At 36.0% G+C, this 16033-nt stretch overlaps 1 protein-coding gene across 19 annotated transcripts in view; it reads left to right on the top strand.

The window, feature by feature from the left end:
* Positions 1 to 16033, top strand: part of ZZZ3 (zinc finger ZZ-type containing 3) — a 113672-nt gene that overhangs the window by 34171 nt on the left and 63468 nt on the right. For 6 of the 19 annotated variants that reach the window (XR_011532383.1, XM_070592013.1, XM_070592017.1 and 3 more), the window contains exons 2-4: positions 4919 to 5051; positions 6641 to 6794; positions 11598 to 13153. The exons of 2 other annotated variants lie outside the window; for them this stretch is intronic. Coding sequence is in view for 15 of the 17 variants with exons in the window: in XM_070592013.1 (XP_070448114.1) it covers positions 11649 to 13153 (1505 nt within the window). In the remaining 2 variants the exon portion in view is untranslated. Of the gene's footprint in view, positions 1 to 4918; positions 5052 to 5130; positions 5197 to 6640; positions 6795 to 11597; positions 13169 to 16033 lie in introns of all 19 variants that reach the window. 11 more of the 19 variants (XM_070592014.1, XM_070592018.1, XM_008519024.2 and 8 more) reach the window with 4 other exon arrangements.

Consider the following 16033-nt stretch of genomic DNA (forward strand, 5'->3'; position numbering starts at 1 on the left):
TCCTCTTTTTGCTGAGGAAGACTAGCCCTCAGCTAACATCCATGCCCATCTTCCTCTACTTTATATGTGGGACGTCTGCCACAGCATGGCTTGCCAAGCAGTGCAATGTCTGCCCCTGGGATCTGAACCGGCAAACCCTGGGCCACCAAAGCGGAATGTGCAAACTTAACTGCTGTGCCACTGGGCTGGCCCCAATTTAATTAACAAAAGACCAATTTAATTCTTAATAGAATTAATAGAATTAAATTATATAAGCTTATAATTAAATCAATTATATTCCAAAGGTGATACACACTCAAAACTTATTACCTCCTAATTATATTATTACATAATACTATTTTTGTGCTCTGGTGGTAATGTACATTTGTTGTATTTCTATGGTAGAAATACAGTCATGTATCACATAGTCAACAATGGACTGCATATACAGTGGTGGGTCTCATAAGATTAGTACCATATAGCCTAAGTGTGTAATAGGCTACACTATCTAGATTTATCTAAGTACGCTCTATGATGTTGGTACAATGAAGAAATTGTATAACGACGCACTTCTCAGGGCATATCCTCATTGTTACGTGACATGTGACTGTACTGTATAATATTTAATGTGCTCCTATGTATTTCTTCCCAACTTTGCACTCAGCAATATCACTTGGTAGCTTGAAATTGGCCATGAGTAGGAATATTGACAGCACAGACATTGGTAACCCTGTAAAAACCAGGAACTACAAACCACTAACTGCCCCTGGTTGTTAGACATTTTCTGGCATTCCCCTGGCTCTGGGTATCTTTCCCTGTATTCCTTATGGGTGGTTTTTCCAGGCCTTGGATACACTGCATACACTGATCGGTACTCAGCTGAAGACTTGAGGGGGATCTCTGCAGGTCTTCTGAGGTCTTACTTGCTCTCTGCACTTCCCTCCTCTCTGGTAAAATGTTCTGGGGACCCTAGCTACTTTGATCTCCCCACACTCCTCACTTCATCTTCTTAACTCAGGGAGACTGCTGAACTTTGCCTAGGATTACCCTCCTTGCTCTGCAGCCTGGAAACTCTCCAAGCAGTAAGCTGGGGCAATTAAAGACTGCCTCATAAATGTTTCTTCTCTTTCACTGATCACTGTCCTACATTGTCTGGTTTCCAGTGTCTGAAAAACATTTTCATAAACTTTGTCCAGATTTTTATTTGTGTCAGGTGGGAGCATAAATCTCATTCCTTTTACTCTGTTTTGGCCAGGAGTGGAAATCCCTTGGTAGGGCTGTAGATAGCAGAGTGACATAATTGTGCATTTTAGATTATTGTGTAAATCATACATTCGTAAAGGAAGAGATTTAAAGTAGAGGGAGCAATTACAAGGCAGGTGGGTTAGTTCAAGTGAGAGATGATGAAGGCGTAAGGTTGATCGTGGATGGTGATGCTAGAGAGGTGGGGAATGATTTGAGAAATATGTAGGGGTAAGAATCTAGTGCAGGATTTCTAAAAGGATGGATCATGAGCCACTTACATCTGAATCACCTGTAGAATTTGATAAAGGGAAGTTTCTGTTCCCTGCCCCAAGTTTATTGAATCTGAATTTCAAAGGATAAGGTTTAGAAATTTGCATTTTAAACAAGTACATAGGGTAGTGCTTATGAACACTGAAGTTCAAAAGAAACTGATGTAGTTCTTTTCAAAGTATGATCCTCATCTTCGGGGAGCCCCTACATTGGCATGACCTGAAGTGCTTAGTGAAAAATAGAGTTATATATGCATGTCCACAACTGCTGAATTTGAATTTCTGGGGTGGTTGGTTCGAGGAATTTCTTAGGCACACTAAAGTTTGAAAACAACTAAGCTAAACTACTTCACAGACATAATCTCTTCTGAGCTTCTCAATAACTATGAGAGGCAGTATGCAGGCATTATGTCTCCTGTTTTATAGATGAAGAAACGAAGCGCAGAAGCACAAAGTGGTTTGCTTATGGTCAAACAGTTATTGCTGGCAGGGAATCATGCTTAAGTCCCCTTCCACCAAATCTGATGCTCTTTCTATTGCCTTTCTGTTGACTATGGAATAGGCTTATGTCTAAAATCTGTACCAAGTTAAAATTCAGTTCAGCTCTCTATAGCAAGTAACTGTGATAAGCTTCATTCCCAGCAAAGGTGTTTATATCTTTGACCGTTATCTTAATGCTTTTTACAACTGACTTTGAATATCCCTCTCTGTTTCTTTTAAAATCATTTAAAGACAGAGTATAGTGCACATATTTAACATTTTCACTTATAATAACTGAAGGATTAGGTCTAAATATTAGTCTGTAGTATAACATTTATTTTGAGTGTTTTTCTTCCGTCTTGTAAAACTAAAAAAGAATTTCGTGTCTTGTAATTTAGATTGCATTTGGCTTAGACATCACAGTTTTGCTTTTAGAGTAAGTTGTGTGGTTTATGACTTTGCTGTATCACTAGGACTGATATTTTCTAGTGAGATTTTCTGTAGTCTTTTGAAGTAATTTCATATGTGCCATGAATCTGAGATCCTGTAATCTATTTAACACAGTAGTACCAGTGTTGGACTGCAAATAGTATGAAAAGTAATTCTTTTCAGTCAAGATTGGTTTTTGGATTTGCTTTTGGAATTCTTGAATAGTCAATGAATTTTATTAGTATGTGAAAACAAGCAAAGCTTTGTGGTAAGGAATAAATAAGAAGGCCTTGGGAAGAGGATTTAAATGGTTTGTTTTCCATTTTGCATGCTTTTTAAAGACAAAATAGCTAAGTTTTTTATAAACTTCAGGAAGTAAGTTACTATAGTTAAATCAAATAAAAAAATTATTGTAGCTTGTCACAATTCAAAGTAGTTGGTCTGCTCCAGAAAGATTATAACGTTTGTGCAGAATGCTTAAATTTGAAATGTATAGTGAATGACATGAGGAACGCAATGTAGGAAATACAAGTTTTGGCAAGTTTAACTTCCTTGCTTCTTACAAGAGACTCTGTAGCAACTTTAAATTTAGGAATAGTTAGATCTGTGTTAATTTTTATGGCATTACTTACAAGTCTTTTTTAACCTTTGTAAACAAATGAATAGAGAATTGTTTTAAGTGTTTGAGGATAGGTATCAGTGTTTCTTAACATTATTTATTGTTTTCTTTCCTCCATTTTTTTTTTAAAGGTATGCTTGTTTTTGGTGAGGAAGATGGGCCCTGACCTAACATCTGTTGCCAATCTTTTTTTTCTTCTCCCTAAAGCCCCAGTATGTAGTTGTATACCCTAGTTCTAAGTCCTTCTAGTTCTTCTGTGTGGGATGCCACCACAGCATGGCTTGATGAGCGGTGTGTAGGTCTGCGCCCAGGATCTGAACCAGCAAACTTCGGGCTGCCGAAGTGGAGTGCATGAACTTAACCGCTACACCACCCAGCTGGCCCCTCCTCCAATTTATTTTTATTTAGATGTAATTGACATATAACATTATATTAGTTTCTATTCTCTTAATGAAACTTTTCACTGAGAAGATCTGGCGGGTTGACAACACCAATAGCAAATTTTATCCACAAAACAGGTGTGAGGTTATCTGTGTTTTCTGTGTAGATTTTTTTATTTATTTTTTTTAAAGATTTTATTTTTTCCTTTTTCTCCCCAAAGCCCCCCGGTACATAGTTGTGTATTCTTTGTTGTGGGTTCCTCTAGTTGTGGCATGTGGGACGCTGCCTCAGCATGGTCTGACGAGCAGTGCCATGTCTGCGCCCAGGATTCGAACCAACGAAACACTGGGCCGCCTGCAGTGGAGCGCGCGAACTTAACCACTCGGCCACGGGGCCAGCCCCTCTGTGTAGATTTTTTACTCTTTCTTTTGATTATGTAGGAATTTGGAATGGCACAGCGTGGTGAATCATTTTAGAATGCCATTCATGGGTTTCTTTCTTTGATATATATGAATGAGTATTTTTGTTTTGAGGAAGATTAGCCCTGAGCTAACATCTGCTTCCAGTCCTCCTCTATTTCGCTGAGGAAGATTGGCCTGGAGCTAACATCCATGCCCATCTTCCTCTCATTTATATGTGGGACGCCTGCCATAGCATAGCTTGATAAACAGTGTGTAGGTCCTCTCCTGGGATCTGAACCAGCGAACCTTGGGCCACTGCGGTGGGGTGCACAAACTTAACCACTATGTGACTGGGCTGGTCCCTGAAGGAGTATTTTTTTTGTAACTCATTTTTTTCCACTAATAAACTGATTGAAATGACTTAAAGTTTGCTTTTTGTCGTCATTGTAAACAAGTCATTGTGTTTCTCAGACTTGTAATCTACAACCAAGTCTATGTTTTTAAGAAGATTACTTTTAAGGAATGTTTGTACAGCTGTAAATTGACTAATTTCTTCATTTATTTTGTCACGTGTATTTTCTGTTTACTTCCAAAATAACATTGGCAAATTACTCTCAAAGAGATAATCTAAACAAGGCAAAGATAGTACTTTAAAAAGAGATTGAATGTTTTAAAGTCACATTTAAAGGAAAATCATGATCTTTTTTACTGCATTATTAAGCATTATAGATTTATTCCCTAATATTGTAAAACACAAAAAAAGTACTTTTCTATTAATGTGTGAGCAATTGTAGACTTCTGGAAAATGTGGTATGTCTACATTGTTAGTCAGAAAAGGAATCTAAGGAGCTCCCAAATTTGTAAGAATTTTAATTTAGAATTAAATTTTGAAATATTTTATGTGGGTACTCAGAATTATTTGTAAGAGTGTTAGCAAATCATCTTAGTCTGTTGAAGATAACACATATTTTATAGCTAAATATAAGGAATTATTTGAGAAATTTATTAGAAAATGCAGTGTGCTGTGTAAGTATTTAGAAATATTATCACTTTTATCCACAAATCTATAAGCAGTAACACATCCATAGTGACTATATTGTGGTTTCCCTTCACAGATACCAAGTTGTTCTAGTACAACCACATAAATAATTAATACCTGAAGTCTCAATCTAACATGGACATTAACAGTGATGACAGATAAATGCAGACGCTTGGGAATCAAATACTAGGCGAGACACTTTAAAAAAGGTAAGAAAAAAATGTAATCTTAATTAAGCCCTAGTGGGCTTTAGTTAGTAGAAGTTATTGACTGAAGTTTCTTTTTCAGTGTATCAGGCTTTTAAGAAACACATCTGCATGATCCTGTCTATCTTAATATTGGTAGAACTCAGCTGTAAGTATCAGTTCTTCTGTGAAAATAACACGTGCAGATATCCTTGCCTGGTAAATGTCATAAAGGATGATGTTCCTATAGTGAACCTAATCCAAACAGGGTAGTAACGTGGCTGGCTGGACTTTGATGGAGTGCTAGATGGGCGTGTTCACGTATACTCAGACGCTTCTCACATTCTGGATCCTCGTTGCCTCTGATGATTGCCACCAGCACCACACAGTATAGAATGTACTGTTTTGCCATGATTGTGAAAGACTTTCAGGACTGGGTACAAAGGAGTTGGAGTCTTTGTTATAAGAGGAGTGAATTTTCAAATCAAGGGTTACTTTTTGTAAGATCATGTTTTCACTGCGCATCCTCCTCACGTTAATTTAGAACATTTTAAAATGTAGTATTAAATGATTTTATTTGGAGAATTTTACTACCTTTTGCTTTTCAGGAATTTACAAGGCATATTTGGGAGAAGTTGCATCTATAGATATTAGATATTAGCCCTGTTCCCCTTCCAGCTGACTAAAACTGTAATCTCTTGATTTTTACCAGATAGTAACTCTAGTTTGTAAGGTTTGATAATTGCATCAGTTTTTAAATTGTGATCATTCACCGAAAACAGTGTCACTTTTAGAGTATCTAGTTTTATGTTTATAAAAAAGTGACAATTTACATCATAAATATCACTAGTCTTTTTCGTGGTGTTCCTCCTCATTTCCAAATCGGTACTCATAATAACCCATTTAGCCGGATTCTCTGAAAATGATATCAAAATACATTATTATAAAGTAAAAGTGTAATTAACCAGACTGTCCAAGAAATGGAATGTAATTAGGTAAATTAAAATATCTGGCCAACTGGGTACTAAAACCAGAAAATCTTTATTGTTTTTGTTGAAATCTATATGCCAAAAATAATAGAGATTTTCCTTTATAGTGGAGTTCTGTAGCACTGTAATAACCATTAAGGTTATCATGAAATATAAAAGATTTGGTTGATTCTTTGGTGTGCATAACCTAAATTATTTTTGTGGTTCAGTCCCCAGTTTTGCATACTTGAAGGCAAGAATTTGGAGAGGCCTCTAGAATAAGAGTAAGAGATTATAAATTCTGTATGAGCAGTCTTATCAAGGACAGTCTTTGGGTCTTCTCAAAAAAATATTGCCTCGATTCTGGAAAAGAACTGAGTCACATTTTGACTCAAACTAATATTGAGTTGTTGTAAGGATTTAGTATATTTCAACCTCTTTTTTGGTTTGTTTTTGTTGGTTTCTAAAAGTCCTTTTAGTTTCTTAGTGTCTCTGAGGCAACAGAGTTACCAAGAAGTACCAAAGTTGGTACTATGAACAGATACTCTATTACTTGCTTTTTCCTCTTATTATAGAAGGGGTAAATCTATTAGCATAAGTTAATTTGCTTCTTTAATTCTTTTTTTTTATTATTTTATTTTAAAGAAAGGAGTTTAAGAGGTTCTAGTATTCTCCATGGCTGAAGCTGAGAGTCTGAAACCCTGATGCTTAAGCTCTATTCTAGATCATAGCTCCAACTCCTTCAGGATATAAGGAAAAGAGATAATATTTCCACAATGATAGATCTTTGGTTGTACAGGTAAGTTATTTAGTTTTGTGGTAGTGAAGACAACTATAGTTTGATTTTTTTTTTTTGGGAAGGGGGCACTTGTTGCTTTTCAGTACTTCTTTCTCTGCATGGAAAATCGTGCAGTCTAACTGGCTGTTCATAGGAGTTCGGAGCTATAGGGAATGGATTAGGGATGAAATATTTCCCACTGTTTTTTTCCCCAAGAAGGGTATAAATTAAATCTCTAGAGCGTATTATACCTATCTTTGAGGCACTAGGTGTTTTTGATTCAAGGAGCATTATGAAATTCCTTGACTTATCTTTCTCCTCAGTTTTTTTGTGTGTGTTCATTCAGCTCTATCTTTATTTGTCTGTCTGTCTCTGTATCTGTCTGTCTGTCATATACCTGTCTTTCTTAATGGGAAAGAAAGAGGAGATCCCTTTATACAAGATAGTACATATTAGAGTTCCCAGGCGTCCAAAGGGGAGAGTATTAAGAACCTTAAGTTGAATTGCATAGGAGGGTCCCCGCCTTTCTCTCTCCTACTTTTAACCTTGTAGATAAAGTAGTAATTGCTGAAGAAATTTATCTTAAAAGAATTGTGTGAGAGGGTAGTCAGAACAACTATTAAGCAGTTTATGTTTATGTTCTAGACAAATACAAGAAGAATCACGTTGACAGCAGGTCCCAGTTGCTCTTGCTCTTTTTTGCCTTTCACTTTGGGTTGTTTACATAGTACCATGACCAGTTTCCTAAAAATTGTTCACTTAGTAAAACTAAATATTATGGTAATGAATATCAGGACATTGATGTTAATGGAGGATTGTTAGTCCCTCAATTCCCAAACTACTTTGGTAATGATAGTAGGAGCAAAAGGTTACAGGAAGTGTCTTTGAAATATCTTTTTGAGATTTAGTTCTCTTAAGTAAAGGTGATAGCTGGAGTAGTGTATCATTAGGTAGACCATTTTGGTTTAATGTTTATTATTCCTTTCAGTTCTCATTGATGTAGTTCTGCAGATGTGAACACAGGGGCTGGAAAATTATGATCTCAAACATAGCTGATACTGTTTCAGAATCCTATGGTTAGATTTGAAGTAAAAGTAGATTCAGATTTGGGGGAGGGAAGTTCAACAGCAAATAAATGGGTGAGGTACGTGGAATTACAGGTCGCATCTGGGGCTTAGTATGAATGGACAGGCTGTAATTTGGTTGACTGTCCTTCTCAGATATGCCCTCCAATAGGATGAAAACTTATGAGGGTGGAGAAGAGAGGATAGGTGTCTGTTTAATTCTAGTGATTGATCATATTCTTTTCTCTCTATTCTAGAAAGTGCCATATTCGTTAGTTGGTGGATAACATAGGAAAAATGTCATTCTAGTTGCTACATTGGGTTTTGCTGTGTGAATATGTTAACTAACAGTTTCTCTTAATTCTAAAACTAGAGTGATTGAATATCCAGTTCCAGTTGGGTGCTGGCTAAGGTTTTCACCATGTGCTTCCTATTTAGTTAACTAGCAGGGTTATTTTCTGAAGATACTTAGTTTGTAAATAAGTTCCTTTATGTTTCCTTAGCAACTGAATTTTTGACAGGAATATAATTTTGTCCTCCAAGCGTCCTCGCTGAATCTCTTCAGTAACTCTGTGTTATAAAATGAGGAAAACAACTGCCTTACTCTCTAATACTTTGCTAAGCATGGCAAAACAGTGTTGAGACTTGGTTGAGATAATCAGGACATTTTTAGTCCCTTTTTGGTAATTGAATTTTGTAGTTTATTGGATAACTACGGAAGATATGTGCCTTTATATATGCCTATCCAAAATGGAAAAGATATGAAGAAAAAGGTTAGAACAGGAGAAAAAATCATCAGAGGGAAGAGTGTTAGAATTTCATTTAACTCTAATCTTCATAATTTTAACCAGTTTATTACCTTAAGTGCTTACAATGTGTTAAGTTTCAGGCAAGAGATTTTTATAGTCCTATATTTGATGCTTCCTTAGCCAAGAGGATCATGGCTTTATTTATAAATTTTTTATTATTACGATCAAATGAGGAATTAAAGGCTATATTAGAAACAGGTCTAATTTAGTTTGAAACTTGATGACTATATTATTTTAATAGAATCCTGTCTGGATTCAGTGGTCTAAGGCAGTGTTTGTCAAACCCTAATAGGCATGTAAGTCACCTGAGACTCTGATTAATTGGTAGGTCTGGTGCAGGGTCTGATATTCTGCATTTCTAACAAACTTCCAGGAGGTGCCCCTGATGCTGGTTTTCAGGCCACACTTTGAGTTGCATGAGTTTGAGGTGCCAGAAGAGTCCTTGTTGTAAAACAGGTTTGCTTTAAATATGGCCCAGTAGCACAGGTTTTGAGAACTCTAAAACTTGGGCTTTGTTGTAGTTGTTGAGTGGAATAAAAACAGTTTTAGGGAGCAAAAGAAATAAAAAGAGGTTTAATCTTTCATATTAATCAGTGTTGTGATCACTGGAATCCTGAAGAAATAAAATAGGCGTTCATTATCGGTGGTATTTTATAATGAGATATATATGATTTGTTCTTTATAAGTAGTTCTGAGTACTGCTACTACGAGGTTTATTTCATTAATAATGATGAGGCAGAGATTTTGCTCTCATTTGGATTGGTATGGAAAGAAAAGAAGGGCTAGGAATGCTTGTTATTGGAATCGCTTGAGGTTTATAAGCCCTTAATGGCATCAATTTTAAAATGTAAAGATTAACAAATTCTTTTTTGTCTGTTTATAAAATATTACTATTACCAATATTATTTTGAACAATAAATTATGAATATAATTGAATTTGCTTCAAAGATATTTGCATTAGAGATTGTAAGTAAAGCTTAAAAAATTAACTTGTTTTATTTTGTATATTTACATAGGTATTTAATATTTAAAAATCAGTAACCTTCAAATTTAGAGCTCCGCATTTGGGTACATGAAACAAATAAATTGATTTTACTATTTTTTAGTTTGTACTCTTTTGAAACATCATTTGATGGCTAACTTAAATTTTTTGTAATTAAAAGTAGGTATTTATGGGACATTCACTGTTTATTACCTGTGGAAAAAAATAGATTGTAATCTTGAAAATATTTTAGCAAAAGAGAATTACATGTTAGGTCCCTCTAATGACTCCCAAAGCAAAGTTTACTATGAGTTCTGATTGGTGTCCCATACTTATTGTTCATATGATTGCTATGGAGTTCTCTAGAACAAATTGTCATGCTTTAATCCCAGGGCTGGTTTTGTTAGCCTGGTAAGATTTTTAAAAATTATTAACTAAAAATTTAAAAGTATGCATACTCTGAAACAAAACTAAATTCAACCACCTTACATATTTTACAGGATATTTTCTCAATTCATCTGTCAGCAGACAGGAGCAGGAAGACAGTTTCCTTTAATGTTTCTTTTTTTGTATGTGGTAGCATGTTGCTGTGTCTTCCAGTTCTTCATAACCTTTCCACTGTTAGATATTTCTAGCTGAGGTGGAGGACAGATTATATTTGATTTGTGGGGGAGGGGTAGAATGGCATTTGCAGGGTTATAGGAGAAGGAGGCTATGGGAACGGTGGTAAAAGGGAGGAGGTGGGTACTCTGGAACTTTGTACTACAGCCATTTATGGGCATCTTTTTCTTTCCATCCTGTACCCCATTTGAAGTTGGGCAGTGAAGTGGCAAAGTATCTTGTGAAAAGCTAAACAGAGTATCAGAAGGATGGAGACTTGAACTGTTAATAGCTCCTGTATTCTGCTTAACGGGAGAGCCTTTGGAAAATATCCCTAAACCACTCAGAGGTTATCCTAATGGATTGATCAGGGCATTTTTCAATTTCCCTTGCATTTCTATCTTAGAAACACCAAAGATCCACACCAGAAAACCTGCTCATCTCCCCAACATGCATTAAAACCATGGCGTACAGATATACACAGGAGTTTGAAGAAGGAAAGGATGGGGTTATATGTGTACTCCTAATTTCTTGAATGTAATATTTGCTTTGGGGTCTTCTTTCCTTTTTTCTTCTATCCTGTTTAGAATACTTCCTTTCACTTGCTAATTTATGGCTCTATTTCTAGAGACTGGGGAGGTTTGGCTTTGCTGTTTTGCTCTTAGCAAGTACAAGCTAGGATTGTGGTTTCTTTCCATCTGCTTAATTACAGAAATTCTACTGCAACCAAAATTTTTTGGATACTACATAGTTTATTATCAAAGGATTTGACCTGAAACTCATTTTAGTGAGAGTGAATTAAAAAGAGCAGAGCCTGCCTTTTTACCTCCCAGGAATGTTTTGAGAAAACATGAGAAATGACTGGGGTAGTTTTTGTGATAATAATTAAATTCAAGATTATTATTTTAAAAACCAATATGACATCCTGCCTTTGAGAGAGATCTTTTCTGGGCCCTTTGTGCCTGTGTATCCGAGAGGCAGATACACAGCGAGGCAGGTTAAGAGCATGGTTGCTAGAGCCCTGCCCTGCCACTTACTAGCTGTGTGGCTTTGGACACATTACTTAAACTGTATGTGCCTTTGTCTCCTTGTTTGTAAAGTAGGGATGATGAAAGCACCTGTCCTAGTTGTTGTGAGACTTAAGTGAGTTAATTATGTAAAGTATATAGAACCATTCCTGGAACATATTAAGTGCCATATAATTCTTAGCTATTAATAATATCATTTTTGGAAATGTTAATAAAAGAAATTATGTCGTATAATTTATTAATATTGGCTATACTTGGATTAAAAAGTTATAGCTTTATACTTTTGTTTTAGGTATATTAACTATTACCTTTTTCTCATTATTTTGTTTACGTTTTTGAAGGTTTCCCAATGAGTGGATCATGATGACCGTATTGTAGGGACTTGCCATAGTATGGCTGCTTCCCGATCTACTCGTGTTACAAGATCAACAGTGGGGTTAAACGGCTTGGATGAATCTTTTTGTGGTAGAACTTTAAGGAATCGTAGCATTGCTCACCCTGAAGAAATCTCTTCTCATTCTCAAGTACGATCAAGGTCACCAAAGAAGAGACCAGAGCCTGTGCAAATTCAGAAAGGAAATAATAATGGAAGAACCACTGATTTAAAACAGCCAAGTACTCGAGAATCATGGGTAAGCCCTAGGAAAAGAGGACTTTCTTCTTCAGAAAAAGATAACATAGAAAGGCAGGCTGTAGACAATTGTGAGAGAAGGCAAACAGAACCTGTTTCACCAGTTTTCAAAAGAATTAAGCGTTGTCTTAGATCTGAAGCACCAAACAGTTCAGAAGAAGATTCACCTATAAAATCAGACAAGGAGTTAGTAGAACAGAGGAGTACAGTAGTGGACAATGATGCAGATTTTCAAGGGACTAAACGAGCTTGTCGATGTCTTATACTGGATGATTGTGAGAAAAGGGAAATTAAAAAGGTGAATGTCAGTGAGGAAGGGCCACTTAATTCTGCAGTAGTTGAAGAAATCACAGGCTATTTGGCTGTCAATGGTGTTGATGACAGTGATTCAGCTGTTATAAACTGTGATGACTGTCAGCCTGATGGGAACACTAAACAAAATAGCACTGGTTCCTATGTGTTGCAGGAAAAATCAGTAGCTGAAAATGGGGATTCGGATACCCACACTTCAATGTTCCTTGATTGTAGGAAGGAGGACAGTTATATAGACCATAACGTGCCTTGCACAAATTCGGAAGTGCAGGTCAAGTTGGAGGACCACAAAATAGTAACTGCCGGCCTGCCTGTGGAAAATGTTAATCAGCTGACTACTGAGCCAGCTACAGGCCCCTTTTCTGAAATTCAGTCATCTTTAAGGGATTCTGAGGAGGAAGTAGATGTGGTGGGAGATAGCAGTGCCTCAAAAGAGCAGTGTAATGAAAACACCAATAACGTCCTGGACACAAGTCTTGAGAATATGCCAGTCTCTGGAGAACCAGAACCATCTTCTGTTCTAGACTGTCTTTCAGCTCAAATGATGTCTTTATCAGAACCTCAAGAACATCGATATACTCTGAGAACTTCACCACGAAGGCCGGCCCCTACCAGAGGTAGTCCCACTAAAAACACTTCTCCTTGCAGAGAAAATGGACAATTTGAGGAGAATAATCTTAGTCCCAATGAAACAAATGCAACTGTTAGTGATAATATAAGTGAGTCTCCTACAAATCCTGATGAAATTTCTCAGAATGAAAAGGGGATATGTTGTGACTCTGAAAATTATGGGAGTGAAGGACTAAGTAAGCCACCCTCAGAGGCAAGACTCAATATTGGACATTTGCCATCTGCCAAAGAGAGTGCCAATCCGCACATTACAGAAGAGGAAGATGATGATCCTGATGTTTATTACTTTGAATCAGATCATGTGGCACTGAAACACAACAAAGAGTATGTGTAAATATGGTAACCATGAATTCTGCTTTGTTTATTATTCCCCACGTTTTCAGTATCTAGTCATAAATGTCTATTCATAGCATTTCTATTACAGCTAAAATTAATGCTTTAGCTGAAATTTTAGGTTTGACATGATTTTCTCAACTTTTTTATAAAAAAACTACAAAAAGGGAAGAATTTCAAACTCAACTTTATTTCTCTTCTTGGTGGCAATGTGGTTTTCTAGTTTTGATAATTTCACACATCTCAGGAAAGACATGTGGAAACATGGTTGATGGTGTTTTGTTTTTTAAAGTTTTATACCATTTGAGTTAATTTATAAAATGGAAACATTGTTAGGTATCATAAACGCTTTGACTTAGCGTTGTAGAATGTTATGAAGCGTCAGTGCCTTCCAGACAGTATAGAACAACTAATGAGTGCTTAGACATGATCCAGAAAAGGAAAATCTAGCACGCTACACATCTACTTTTATCTTAGTTGCTTATGTCTAATTTCCAATTAAAACTTTTGATTTAAAGAAATGGCCTTTATACATCATTTTTGACTTCCGTGATTTAGAGAAGTAGATATTACTGTTAATACGACGACAGCTAGTTGTATGTCCTAATTAGCATATTAGAAAGAGTTGGTCTATCCATAGTTTACATAAAGCATTTGGAGACAGCTTTTTCTTAATTCTAAATTATAAGGGGAGACTATCTTAAAATACTTTCAGTTCTCAACCTTTGTGATAAAGGTGCTTTTTAAAATAAAGAACTCAGTGTCCAAATTTATCCCAGTTTTGCTTAAATTTCCTTTAAAGTATTCTGGGTGGCAACACAAGCGAATTGGAGCTAACGATGTCTAAATAAACGTGAAAGAAACTGTTAACAAACAGTGCTTCTCATAAATGTCATGATCACCAACAGTAAAGGATAGATTTATATATAAGTTAATCACATTTACAAAGTAGATTTTTGAATTAATATCCCAATCAGATTATACAGGCTGCATAAAAATACTGATTTGAGGAAGCTTTGTAATGTTTTTGTTGTAACAATTGTAAGATCCTGGTATGTATCAGATCCAAGTGTCAAATCCTGGTTGTGGAACATAATAATTTTTTGCCATGCATTATAGGTATTCAGATTTTGTATATGATTATATGGTGGCCTTTTAGTATAGGTCTCTTTGATAAAAATTTTCTTCTGTTTTCTTTGTAATTAGTATTTTAGTATTTGATTTAATAGAGAGGTTGTTTTATCTAAACATTTTGTTCACTTATTTTGTGGAACTGTTAGCATTTTCAGGTATTTGAAGTGTTTAAAGTCTAATTTGAGGTAGAAAACAACTCATAAGTGAAGTTTTTCAGTTTGAGATAAATTGAGTTCTTACCATTAGTATTACATATCACTTTTATCTGTAGGCACAAGGGAGCAGAGCATATGTCTTGGGGAAATATCAAAAACTCAAAAAATGTGCATTTTTACAAAATGATAGTTAATTCTGTTTTTTGCTTTTTATTGTTTCTTAGCAAAAGAGATGCTCTCTTAAGGCTTAGCTGGTTATTGATGATGGAAAATATTTTCCCATTAATTCATTATGTTACTTTTTTTGTAAGAGCTCTCCTGATGATGATTTTGAAGGATGATGATATTCTTACAAACAATTGTCTAAAGATAGTGGCCGTAGCATTTAAAGAGTGATGTTCTATATTTCTGAGGCTTTGGGAATGAGAGCAATACAGTTTTATGGGTTCCATAGGACATAGAGTCCTTTGGAATTTGGATGATAGTTGATTATAATAGGACAGTGTTCTCAAATTAATGCCTCATTGGGTGACTTTGGGTGAAAGAAATCACTCCTTTTTTACCTTGCTCCAAATCTTTTGAAGATAGCACCTTTTGACTTCTTTTTCCCCAGAGGAAGCAAATTGGGAGAAATGAGATGGAGAGAAGGAACATCTTCATTAGCATCTTGGTTAGAGATAATGTAAGGAAAATTGGGAGAGGGTATTTAATCCTGTCAGATGTAATCTCTTTTGGTAAAGTCCCTATTCCAATGCTTTTTGTCTAGAGTGAAGAGATGATTGGATGTAATGTTGGCCTTTTTTACCCAAATTGTCATTGTTAAAAATAACATCATGATACCTATCTAATTCTTTCAGTTTGAAGTAAATTTCTGGCAGTTTGAAAATGTTATTAAAAGGCACTTGGGGTAGATGGATTATTATCTTCCTGGATACACAGATGTGTACACTACCCCTGTCAAATATTTTTTCTCCTTTTTATATTCCCCTCATGCTGGAAAATTTCTCCAGATAATTGCCTTTTTTTTGTGTGTGTGTGAGGAAGATTGGCCCTGAGCTAGTGTCTGTTGCCAATCTTCCTCTATTTTATGTGGGATGCCACCACAGTGTGGTTTGACGAGCGGTGCTAGGTCCGCGCCTGGGATCCAAACCTCTGAACCCTGGGCTGCTGAAGTGGAGCACGCGAACTTCACCACTACACCACTGGGCCAGCCCCCAGATAATTGCCTTTTGAAACTGAGAATTGAGCATTGCCCAGCCTACACGTGAATATCTTTACCAGTAGGGAATGAATACTTTCTGATAGCCAGTTTAAAAAAATGTTATTAGTAGAAGACACTGAGCATGTCATAGTTCTTTAGAGCCAGGAGAAGATAGCTCTTCTTTATTCTAGTCGCAACTCTCCTCTAAATTAATATTGATTATTTCATCAGCAACCTTTTGTTCTAGCATTCAGCCTATAATTTATCCATCTTGTTTGTAAGGATATAACATATAGGGTCACCTAATCACTTGTAAATGTTTGACAAGATACTGTGTGTAGAGTCCAAGCCTTAGACCTGATTCATGGAAATTAGGCCATA

The sequence above is a fragment of the Equus przewalskii genome, chromosome 24 (assembly GCF_037783145.1).
Source record: "Equus przewalskii isolate Varuska chromosome 24, EquPr2, whole genome shotgun sequence".
NCBI classification, from domain to species: Eukaryota; Metazoa; Chordata; class Mammalia; order Perissodactyla; family Equidae; genus Equus; species Equus przewalskii.